Below are 12,704 nucleotides of genomic sequence, written 5' to 3'. Positions count from 1 at the left end.
TGTCTTTAAGGTCCAATCATGCAACATTTGTTTGCATCCCAGGAGTTGAGTGTCTGTGTTATGTCTGTGATTCGTCTTCAAACGCATCTTCTGTGTGTCTGATTTATAATCATTTGCACATGGAGTGTGGGTAAAATTGCTCGAGACAAAAGAAAAGCCTGTTGAAGTTGTGATATTCTGCTTAAATGAAGCGAGACCTGGTGAGGAATGTAACCGGGTAAGAAGGAGTCTGACAGTTTAATTGATAGTGCTACCATTAATGTCTTTATCTCCGGAGACGAGCTCTGACAGGTGCGTCGCCCATGTTTGAAGTGTCACATTTTAAAAGCAATAAGACAAACAACAGTGAACAGATTTGGTGCGTTCCATCGCTTCATGTCACGCACAAGAAGGCTTGCGCACACACACACACACATGAACCACACACTCAAAATAGGATTCAAAGACAGCACACTATTTTCACAGCTTCCTTTAACTTCGCCCCGACAGAAATTTCCAGAACTCTAAAATTCCTTCCCACAGCTTCCTCAGTTTCGATGGTGTTTTATTTTCCATTCAGTCAGCCTGTTGTTTTTCGCAAACAGACTCAGATTTTGCTGACGTGCTCCACTCATTTGTGCTGTCAACTTACATACACACGGGAGAATTGCATCAGTAAGTGGTTGTCATTAGTTTCTCTACAACAGAGGTTTATCATTATTGTTATTAAGCTACCATACAGGGGAAAATAATATTTTATTAATGTGGTGATTTTCTTTCTGTACTTTTATAGCCTTAAAATTAGCAGAAATGTACAAAAAATAGTTTTAAAAAACTCTGTTCACCTGTAATGACAAATTCAAATTGAAAATATATTTTCCTCGAACTTCTGAATGATTGCTCCCAACCAAAAATTTAAACATTAGAATGCAATGGAGTTTGCATGTGGTGGCACGGTGGTGCAGTGGTCAGAACTGTCGCTTTAGAGCAAGACGGTTCCAGGTTCGAGTCCCGGCTCAGGCAGGGGATCTTTCTGTGTGAGTCTGCATGTTCTCCCTGTTCCTGTGTGGGTTCTCTCTGGTACTCCAGCTTCCTCCCACAGTCCAAAGACATCAAGAGGGGACGAGGCTGATTGATACTCTAAATTGACTGTAGGTGTGACTGTGAGTGTGAATGGTTGTCTGTCTATGTGTTGGTCCTGTGATGGACTGGTGACCTTTCCAGTTTCGCCCAAAGGCTGCTGGGATAGGCTCCAGCCCCCAGCCCCCCATGACCCTTAACAAGATAAGCAGTAGAAAATGGACAGAAATGGACAATGGACAATAGAAAATGGTTTGCATGTTCTCTCTGATGCAATGGCTTCCTCCCATACACCAAAAGCATGTAAGCTAGGTTAAGCACAGACTCTAAATGCCTGTAGGTGGAAGTGTATGTACTGTACGTTTCAATGTGTGACCCCTGTGATGGACTGGTGAACTATCCAGAGTGACTCCGTCTCTCACCTACAGTAATGACTGCTGGAATAAGCTTGAGCCTCCCGTGGCTCAACAGGATAAGCAGTTGATCATTGATGCAGGGATAAAACAGAAGGACAGCGTGAAAGGATTTTGCACAGGCTTCAGTATTTGTTCTGCTGTCCTTTATGGGGCAGCTGAGGCAGTCGAGAAGAAGAGAGGCCCATTATACCACTGGTGTGTATGCATGCCCTGCCTTTGAGAAATGCTCCCTCTCATCCTGACTAATGCATCTCACTGTAGAGGTGTTGGTAAAGAATGCCTTCAGGAAACATTTATTTTGTGTTTGAACTTGAGTTGAATGTGAAGTCAAAGAAGGCCGAGGCTGCACCTGCAGGAATCTTCAATTCAGAGGCCATGATGTTATACCCCGTATGCTCTCACAGACTGTCAGCACCACAGAGGACATGGTGGTGCTTTGCCAACCCAGTCTCATGTCAACACGTGAAAAAGGCTACGTTTGTCCACAGTGCAAAATGTATCAGTTCTACGATAAAGGCCTAAAAATTGTGAAATGTGTATGCTTTTTTCCCCTATTCTTTTCTATTGGAACGCTGGTAGGTCATATGACTCTTTCACGCGGGCCTCTCAAAACAAAAACATGGCGGCCACTCCTGTCATTTTCGGAGGAAATTTCGGCCTTATTCCGAGACAGTTTTGATTTAAAAAAGCATTCTGATGACATTTCTAGTGAGAAATATACATGTTGTTTTCATAATCTTCGCTCAGTTCTTGTGTATAATCTTTGGTTTGTTCGTTAGCACGATGAATCTTTCACCTCTCGGAAGATAGTCGTTAGTGTTACGTTTTCTGCTGTTGCTATGGTGGTTGCTAAGGACGCCATCAGGGACGAGCGTCATTCCAAGATAGGTTTGATTTTTTAAAAAGCATTTTATGGACATTTCCGGCGAGAAATATTCATTTTATTTTCATAATATTCGCTCAGTTCTTGTGTATAATTTTTGATTTGTTCGTTATTACGATGAAGCTTTCACCTCTCAGAAGAGAGTCCTTACAGTGTCACGTTGTCTGCAGTTGTTATGGTTAAAACCATGGAAATGGCGTTTATGTCATTGTATTTTGTCGTTACATTTCGTCGTTATCTGAGTTGATAATATATTTGTGTGATTGTTGACTAATAGAAATAATATAAAACATATTGCCCCAGGAATTACCATCAAAATATAAAATAGCTACGCTTGTTTGTTGTTGTTTGTGTGATTGTTGACTGCAGCTGTTCAATAAAAATAATTCCATATATCCGCTTCCGTGGAAGTCAGCCCCCCCGTTCTTCTGTGAGACAATCCGGAAGTTGTCGCTCACTCCGAGGGAAAAAAAACAAACATATTTTTAATACTTTATCTTTTGATTAATAAGACAATCAACAAATTCATTTAATTTCTGGATGTTTATTCTACCTACAAAGTCCATTTGTAACCATTATAGATCTAACAATCAGCATTAAGAATATAAACAATGATTCAAACTAATGGCGCGGTCTGCTGACGTCACATCCATCACAGAGGCTAAGTCATGCACTCAGAGGTGGCCTTTTATTTCTATCATTTCACGCTATATTTACAGATTTAATATTGAGTGGAACAAACCACACTTATGTCTGGGTTAATCAAGGATATCATTAAAGAAATCCAAACTATTTGGCAAGTTAAATTTATCCTAACTGTTCTTCATATATTGTGCTGGTAATGTCTTTTCAAATGTAACATTTTTTCGTTCTGATATGTGTATTTTTACTGCTCCAACAAAGCTGTTCCTCTTCTGGGGGAAATCAATCATTCAGGCAATCAATAGCTGAATGTCTCTGATGCTGTACAGTAGGTATTGCAGTACAACCACACTTTGATCCTTCCTTTTCAAATGTTTTTATTGTGTTTCTCTTATCAGGTGTTCAAAATTATTACAATAAAAATAAATAATTGATATTAAGCTTTGTTTCAAACAATAATAATTGATCAGAAAATGAGGTCTAATGGGCTGCAATAGCAGCTTTGTGCTGTTTAGTGACACCTGCTATAAAAAGGAGTCAAGGCGGTCTTAAAGATGTGAAAATGTTCCAAAGATCATTCTTCATGTTTGTCTTGGAACAAGATTGTTGTCAGGCCTTTTTTCAAAGGAGCTCCAAAAGGCTCACTTAACCCTTTGAGGCCTGGCTGAGACATGAGGCCTGTTGACCCTTTGACCCTGTTGCTCTTTTGCTCTCATTTGGCCTCTACGGTGGATACAGACCTGAAACTTGAACTGTGAGGCCTCTAAAATTTATAAAATCATAATCTGGTGGAATAATTCTATAACCCCCTCCCAAACAGGAAGTAGCTTCAGGAAGGAGGTGGGGCTTCAAAATTTTAAATATTGGTTTCTGGCAGAGGTCTGAAGTCATCACAGAAATCTCATCTCATTTGGAGCAACTTTGACCAGTTATGATGCTTCATTGATAGACTTTACTGGACTTTGCCACACCCTTTATGGACAGCAGAAAGGACTTAGGGGGGTCAAACCACCACAGATGAGATCCTTATGGAGGACAGAACAACACACTAAAATTTCAACTTCCTAGGTTCAAAGAGAAAAAAACTATCCCCTTGTGAAACTGGGCAAAATCAGGGTCTGTGACTGCTGCACTCCGAGAGCCTTTTGGAGCAGAACTGAGGATCAAATCTGGGTTCTGGTATTTCTACTTGGGCTACATACACCAATCCGTGCTTTGAAGTACAAACCAGGGGATCTTTTAATTTGTTTTTAGTTCAATCAGCGGCACTTAATGTCTAATGATATTGCACATCTACCACTTGCCTCCAAATGTAGAAATGCTCCCTCTCCCTGAAAGAGTCCTTTCATGAATACTGTATATTCATTATTGTGAGTGAAAGAGCATTTACTTTCATAGCAATTTTACTTGAAATGAAACATTTTACATAGATTATTTTCACGCTCGTGCCTTTCACAGTTTTGAGCTAAAATGACGGCCTCCTTTCTGCTTCATCCATGTCTCAGCGGATATCATCAAGGAAAGTAGAAGATTAGCACAGAGGATGGAAGATGTTTAGCCATCATCCGTAGAGAAAATGAATACCAAAGGAAAACAAGAAGGAGGGCTTGAGAAACAGGGAGGGGAAATCATTATAAAATGCAAATATAAAGGGAGACATGGCCAGAAGGCAGAGCGACTACCTCCTGCACGTTCTGAAGATGGAGATGGAGAACCTGGAAACATCTGACCTCTGCTTTCCAGAATTCCTCAACGCTTCCTGCAGGAAGAACAATCAGCCTTTGTTTTCAGCTATCGTAACTTACATTTTGCTGTCTCTCATCTCCTCGTTCACTGTGACTCTCAACCTGCTGGTTATCATCTCCATCTCCCACTACAAGTAAATCGTGTTTGTGTTTTTCAGTCATGACTTTCACCTGCTGATATGAAAACTGACTTAAAGGAAATAATGACTATCTCTTAATTCTACAGAAAGCTCCACAACCAGACCAACTTCCTCCTTCTCTCTCTGGCTGTCTCTGATTTCATTGTCGGCTTTCTCATGATGCTTCAGCTGGCGCTCGTTGATGGCTGTTGGTTCCTGGGTGATCTGATTTGTACTGCATTTTATGTTGTGGACTACAGCGTTACCTCGGCATCAATAGGAAACATGGTGCTTATATCAGTCGATCGCTATGTGGCCATTTGTGACCCTCTGCACTACCAAACAAAAATCACTGAAAAAAGGGTTAAAATCTCCATTTACATATGTTGGGGTTTTTCTTTTCTATATCACTGTGTGCGGTTTAAGGATAGCTTAAAAAACCCAGGCAAACAAAACTCCTGCATCGGAGAGTGTGTAGTTGTTACTGATTATGCAGGAGGCATTATCGATCTATTTTTGTCCTTTATTGGCCCTGTCACTGTGATTGTTGTTCTGTACGTGAGAGTGTTTGTGGTGGTTGTGGCTCAGGCTCAGGCCATGCGTTCACACGTTGCAGTTGTGACGCTTCAGTTGAGTGTGACGCCTAAGAAATCTGAGCTGAAAGCAGCAAGGGCTCTCGGTGTTGTCATACTTGTGTTTCTAGTTTGTGTCTGCCCTTATTTCTGTGTCGCACTTTCAGGTCAGGGAATCTTTTTGAATGCAGCATCTGCAACTGTTATAATATGTCTGTTCTATTTTAACTCCTCTCTGAACCCATTGATCTATGCTGTTTTCTACCCCTGGTTCAGAAAATCTGTTAAACTTATAGTTACACTGCAGATACTGGAACCTGGTTCATGTGAGGTCAACCTACTGGAGAAATAAAAATATGGCAGACAGAAAGTGTGAGTTAAAAATTGACTGCATGAGGCAGTCTGATGACACTACAGTTCAATGTCACTTCAATGCTGTTGTTTTTGAAATGGCAGTTAAATGCATTTATTGTGTCCGTTTGAGTTATGCTAATAAGAATTGTGGGTGTTTTTTGTCACATACCTCATATCACAGATAATGCAAACATATAAATGCATGTAATGAATAAAATGTTACAAAATGCGAAGGTAATTCAGAGGTTAAGGTTGTCAATAAAGCAAGAGCAAGAAGACAGTCAAAAACAGTTCCATTAAAGTGTTCACCTGCTTGTTTATCCTAAAACTGGGTTCATGCGTTGTTTTTCAAGTTACATATTCTACTGTTCAAGAGAAAGCTTATAAAGTTTTCAACCTTTATTCATTTTTTTTCCATCTGATTGTAGCACGTCTGGCTTTCATCAAAGAAAAAGAATCTGAAACAAACTGTTTTTAAAGAGTTAAGTCACGTGTTGACTTCATGCACACACTATGCCTTATGTTGTACTTCAGGAACGTTAACCAATTGCTCTCAAACTCAAATGATCAGTCCTGTACAAAAAAAAAGAGATAAAATATCCGAAGCATTCAGCTCCATAACTACTAGATGACTTAAAAACGTATAAGGAGACTATTGTTGAGGTGCAAGCGAGTGTAATTGTTTTTTTTTGTTGTTTTTTTTTAAAACAAGCTGGGTTACATAACTTGCTTTTCAGGCTTACCACAAAACATTCCCATGATGAACACACCCTCTCATCAGGCAGTAATCCCTGAGAAAATAACACGCAAAAGATTTACCCTGCCGTCAACATACAAGCAACAATCCGGATTTTACTCTTTTATGGAATCTCATTAAGAAACGGGCAAAATAAACAGCCAAAGTTCAGGAAAATGTTTTATGTAAGCACAAAAAAAACAAAACCTTTATGTGATTATGAGTGGCAAACGCCTAAATAGACGTGGTCAGTTGCCCAAAGGTTTATCAGCCGACTTTAGCACACTCATCTTCACACCGTTGTTCAAATGCCCTTCACTCTCATCAGTGAAACAATAAGACGTTAGATATCCATCATTTAAAAAGAAAATAAGAATAATATGGCTGCCAAAGTATGATACCAGAGGTGACCCCAACGATATTACAGGATACTGCTGACATCGTAATGAAAAAGTTTAAAATGTTTTCCACGTACTGTAAGCAGTGCTAAAGGCCTGCTGAGTTCTGTTCCTACAGTTTCCAGTCAAGAAGTGACTGCTTTGTCGTCCTCCGTGATAATGCAGCCATGGTCCTGTTGCTTAAGGGGTTTTCTAGATATAACAGATATTATATTTTAAAAAAAGTGGCAGATCTACGATGCACTGCTTTTAGAGGGACCTCACCTGGCAGGAGGCCTCTTGCGATCACAAGTCTACAATAACAGACATCACTACAGACAAATCACACGACAGAAAAACAATACATTCGTCTCAAATACATACAGTCATAAAAAAAAGTGCTTTACATCTCCCTGGAGCTAAGTTCAGTATGAACAGTATCCCCTTGTGGGTTTACTATTCAGCATTACAATTGCTGAAGGTACAAAGCTGCTTGTATATCGTTTTGTCCTAGGAAAGAAGCGAAGGAGCTAGAACTCCCCTTGCAAGGGATGAGAGCAGTCATTAAGAGCTGGCCTTACACTGCAGCTGTGCGTCAGAGAGGGCCAAAATAGTGAGCTGAGGCTCCCCAATTAGCCTACCAGCTCTTTTGATAATCTGGTTCAAAACCAGGACACCAAGGCAAAAGATAACAAAGACTCAATAAGAGTTCTGGAAAGTAAGGTCAGCCTAGTTTTGTCATTATTAAAACGGGACAGTTTCTGAAGGTAAAACAAACACTGATGTCCCTTCTTGCACACTGCCTCACAATTCTTGTCAAAAGTAAGTTTGGCATCAGTGACAGTCCCAAGATATTTGCAGCTCTCCAAGCTGGACCATGGCTGGATTCACTGTTGTTCAACAAACTCACAATAAATATATACTATAATAATAAGTAATTAAGCATAACACACACACACACACACATATATCTATAAGCACTAAGTATAACTAGGAGCAAGTTTAGAAGGATACTTAAAAGTTATTGATTTAATCTTGAAATGAATTATTCACAAAACCAATGTGAAAAATTCTATCAAAAAGGGGGTGGGGGGGGGGTGTGGTTTCTTTTTTTTAGTTTTGGTGAGAAGTCTGGCATTTTGGCTGTCCTAGAGCCAAAGGTCAAAAGCTCTCTCCAGAATCACAGTATAACAGTGAGGAGAGAACAGAGAGACCTGTGGTGCCACAACAGGATCAGAGCCTGTAAACTGATGACATGAACCAATGCGCAGCTCAGAGGACTGCAGCTGAAAATAATCCTGGAAGCCTCATACTTCACTTTCTTCTCTCCACAAAAGCAAACCTTTGGCTTCTGCCATGATTGTGATTGACCCTAATTTAGGCTGCAAGTGGTGGAGGAGGTGAAACCTGATATATTTGGATTTATTTTTATTGCTGACTCAGTGTGCTGTGGCGCTAACCTCAACACCTGTCTCCACTGGGTGGGGCTAGAGAACACAAAGTTACTCTGTAATATGCTACTGTAAATCACGTGATGAGCTTGTGGATGTGTTTAGGCCAGGACTGTCATCAAAAGTTCGACGTTTGGGAAAGATCTGCACATGTCCAGTTATAGCAGTGTTCTATTGCAAAATGTCAAAAATGGTTGCTTTGCCTCAAGTGGGCACCTGAACTTTCCGGGCACAGAACGTACTTTTGTTGACTGTTTTCATTATTAAACACTTTGCTTAATTTTCCTCCGAAGACTTCCTGTTCCCTGACTGACCCCAGCCCTTGAGACTGATTTAGAAACAACAAACAGTTAATGGCTCTCTTAAGAATCACTCTGAACAAGCATGGAGTTGCAACATCGTTGAGTCAATGCTAGAACTGTCAGGGGAATATTTCCAATCAGAGGTGTAAAGAAAAACATTCATGTACTAACATCAACACAATTCATATTCCACACGCATGAGCATATGATGCAAACTCATGATGCAAAGCAAGAAAAACAGTAGCAAAACAACACCTGATGCAACTCTTACTGAGAGAACCAACACAATCGTGACTCATTCTGGATGACCTGTCAAACCTTGACTAAAAGACAAATCTATTCTTTTGAGCAATTGATATAATTATTTTAATACAATAACATATGTTTAGCTAATTCTTATACTTATTTTATTAAATGTTATATAAAAGGGTGGCGGGCTGCACGGTGGTGCAGTGGTCAGCACTGTGGCCTCACAGCAAGAAGGTTCCGGGTTCGAGTACCGGCTCGGGCGCGGGATCTTTCTGTGTGGAGTCTGCATGTTCTCCCTGTTCCTGTGTGGGTTCTCTCTGGTACTCTGGCTTCCTCCCTCAGTCCAAAGACATCAAGAGGGGACGAGGCTGATTGATACTCTAAATTGACCGTAGGTATGAATGTGAGTGTGAATGGTTGTCTGTCTCTGTATGTTGGCCCTGCGATGGACTGGCGACCTGTCCAGGGTGAACCCCGCCTCTTGCCCGTAGATGCTGGGATAGGCTCCACCCCCCGCGACCCTTACTAGTAAGGAATAAGCGGAAGACGACGATGGATAAAAGGGTGGCACGGTGGTGCAGTGGTTAGCACTGTCGCCTCACAGCAAGAAGGTTTCGGGTTGAAATGCCTTAAAAACATGCTCTGACTTAATTCAGCAAACAGGCCTTCATCACGTAGTGAAACAGATGTAAAAGACAGACCAAGCCCTTTTGTGCTGCTTATTAATAGTTAATGACCAGCATAATTAATTTATTTGGATTTTTTTCCTCATAAACGGAATTCCCCATCAACTATTTCATGAACTGCAAGACCTCACGTATTCTCTACGGACTAGAATGTCCCCGTTGCAAAATTTTTTTAATATCAGCAGAACTAAAAGATGATTATAGGACAGGCTGGCAGGACACAAATATGCCATTCAGACTGCGAATGTAAGCCATCCCACGGCTCAACGCTATCAAGAACTTCTTAACTGCAGCCTCATTACAAGCGTTAGCTGTTCTCCCACTCTCTATTAGAAAAGAGGACAGATGAAAAACAACTCAACCAACAGGAAACATTTTAGATTGATAAATAATAGGGTCTTCACCTGAAGTACCTTCAGGCTCAGGCCCCAATAACAGGCTACAAAACACACAGACTTAAATGAGGACCTAGATTTTACTGCTTTTTCGTAGATGTTGTGTTCCTACGTGTTGCAACTGTTGTCCATTGTACGATCGTGTATTTTCACTGGATTTGTGAATATTCTCAGTCATCCAGGTCATCATAATTCTCAAAAAAAGATCTAACTAGGCAACTGGACTCCCCTCTTGTAGGGGAAGACATTTCGCCTCTCATCCAAGAAGCTTCTTCAGTTCTAAAATTCTGGTGGGAAGTATCAGGTATATAACCACCCCGGGGGGTGGTGGCAAAAAACAAGTGGTCGTCAGGCCAGAACAAGAGGCTCATTAGGTGGAGATTTGAGTCGTTGGCCTCGGTTTTGGGTCGTTACCCCTCCCAGCCCTCTTTGGAGGGTCGTTCAGGTCACCTGAATGAAGGCGTGAAAGCTGACTGCACCTCCTAGGGAGGGATCTAAGGACGGCATTGTAGGTGGTGATAGGTGGTGTCTGAGGCCCCCTCCTCTGTTCAAAGATGGACGTTCTAGTTTGACATGAATGGCTTCTTTCACCCCTCTTCCAAACCATCTGTCCTCCCTGGCTAGAACGTGTACCTTGTGGTCTTCAAAGGAGTGCCCCTTCTCCTTGAGATGGAGGTGGACCGCTGAGTCCTGGCCTGTGGTTGTGGCCCTCCTGTGTTGTGCCATGCGTTTGTGCAGTTGTTGCTTCGTCTCCCCTGTACAGGTCCGAGCACTCCTCGTTACACTGGACTACATAAACAACATTACTCTGTTTATGCCTTGGAACCTTGTCTTTAGGATGGACAAGTGTTTGCCTCAGGGCGTTGCTGGGCTTAAAGTGCACGGGGATCTGATGCGTGTTAAAGATCCTTCTGAGTTTCTCTGAAACCCCTGCCACATATGGGATGACAATGCTTCTCTTCTTCTGGGCTTCATCTTTCTTATCCTCCCTTGGCTTCTTGGCAGTTTTAATGAAAGCCCAGTTCAGATAACCGCAATTTTGGAGAGCTGAGTGGATGTGGTTGTGTTCCCTTCTTTTCCCATCTGTTTCGGAAGGGATATTTTGTGCTCTGTGTTTGAGAGTTCGGATCACCCCTAGTTTGTGCTCGAGTGGGTGGTGTGAGTCAAACAGGAGATACTGATCCGTGTGGGTGGGTTTCCTGTAGACCCTAATGTTAAGTTCCCCATTGTCTCGAAAAGCCAAACAGTTTTCTTTGACATCTTCCGTCATGAATGCAATGTTCTTGTCCACCGAGTTAAGGTGTTCAGTGAAAGGCTCAACTTCACTTTTCCTGATGGTGACCCAGGTGTCATCTACGTATCTGTACCAGTGTCTCAGCGGGTGGCCTCTGAATGTTCCCAAGGATAGACTCTCCATCTCTTCCATGTACAGATTTGCTACAATGGGGGATACTGGAGATCCCATGGCACAGCCGTGTTTTTGCCTGTAGAAACCATTGTTGTATTGGAAGTAGGTGGTGTTGAGGCAAAGGTCAAGAAGGTCACACACCTGTTCAGGTGAGAGGTTGGTCCTTTTCGCTCGAGTTTTGTCTCTCTGGAGTTTTCTCTTGAGTGTCCATACAGCATCTCCCGTGGGGATGCATGTGAACAGAGATGTCACATCGTCTGAAACCATGGTTTCTTCAGGGTCTAGACTGATTTGTCTGATTTTGTCTGCAAAATCCATGGAATTTGTCATTTGGTGGGGGTGTGAGAATTATTTTCACTGTGATATTGGCTGCTGCTGTTTGCTGGGATGTTTAAATGCTTGCACTCTGTCCGGGCTACTACCTCTTTGTTTCACATGTAAGATCGTAGGTGGATGACTAGTGTGTAGTGTGTGTCTAACATGACTATGCCACAAAATGACTACTTTAGTTTCTGTGAACTAACCATGGCTCAAGTGGACAGAATATTTTTGATTATAGACCAAAACAGCCAAATGAAAGAATGACCACGCTTTGACGTGTTGGCTCAGCTGAGCATCTCATGAACACAGCAATGTCACCTAGGTAAACAGCCTCTACAGAAAGTTTCACCACTCCCAGGTTTGTGAGTTGCTGATACATCTCAATCACGTTGTGAAGCCAAAGCTCAAGACTGACATCTCCCATGCACATGCTGTCAGAGACATGTCAGTGCCCCTCTAGCAAGTCAGATTTGCTGACAATCAGCCAATCACATCAAGTGCAGGGGGGTGGGCTGGAGCCTAGCTACGGGCGAAAAGGGGGGTTCACCCTGGACGGGTCACCAGTCCATCACAGGGTCAACACATAGAGACAGACAACCATTCACACCTGCGGTCAATTTAGAGTATCAATCAGCCTCGTCCCCTCTTGATGTCTTTGGACTGTGGGAGAAAGCTGGAGTACCAGAGAGAACCCACGCAGGCACAGGGAGAACATGCAGACTCACACAGAAAGATCCCGTGCCCGAGCTGGGACTCGAACCCTAAACCTTCTTGCTGTGAGGCGACAGTGCTCACCACTGCACCACCGTGCCACCACATGTGCAAACTCCAGGAGTCGAACCCGGAACCTTCTTGCCGTGAGGCGACAGCGCTCACCACTGCACCACCGTGCAGCCATCAAGTCAATGTAATTTTCCATCCATATCTGCTACCTTTTAACACCGAGAATCATCAGATTTGCTGGAAAGCAGACAAAGTGGTGTCTGCAA

General features: G+C 42.3%; 1 protein-coding gene and 1 pseudogene across 1 annotated transcript; one reads left to right on the top strand and one right to left on the bottom strand.

Annotated features, from left to right (window-relative positions):
- The first annotated feature begins 4,681 nt into the window (after positions 1-4,681).
- Positions 4,682-6,066, top strand: LOC147252436 (trace amine-associated receptor 13c-like). The gene is made up of 2 exons (XM_086221316.1): positions 4,682-4,879; positions 4,972-6,066. The coding sequence occupies exons 1-2, from the start codon at positions 4,701-4,703 to the stop codon at positions 5,786-5,788; spliced, it is 996 nt and encodes a 331-aa protein (XP_086077442.1). The 5' UTR covers positions 4,682-4,700; the 3' UTR covers positions 5,789-6,066.
- Positions 6,067-10,356: 4,290 nt separating this feature from the next.
- Positions 10,357-11,736, bottom strand: LOC147252435 (uncharacterized; annotated as a pseudogene).
- Between the last annotated feature and the right edge of the window lie 968 nt (positions 11,737-12,704).

Source organism: Aulostomus chinensis, chromosome 12 (assembly GCF_037954235.1).
Source record: "Aulostomus chinensis isolate RoL2024-O1b breed Wild chromosome 12, RoL_Achi_v1.0, whole genome shotgun sequence".
Classification (NCBI taxonomy): domain Eukaryota; kingdom Metazoa; phylum Chordata; class Actinopteri; order Syngnathiformes; family Aulostomidae; genus Aulostomus; species Aulostomus chinensis.
The sequence above is the reverse complement of the archived record's forward strand: the minus strand, read 5'-3'. Positions and strand labels throughout refer to the sequence as shown.

Bases quoted from the DNA above. Each gene is read 5' to 3' on its own strand.
- LOC147252436 (XM_086221316.1), top strand. From the start codon at position 4,701: ATGGAGATGGAGAACCTGGAAACATCTGACCTCTGCTTTCCAGAATTC. The intron at 4,880-4,971 runs GTAAATCGTGTT...TTAATTCTACAG, and splicing joins ATCTCCATCTCCCACTACAA to AAAGCTCCACAACCAGACCA.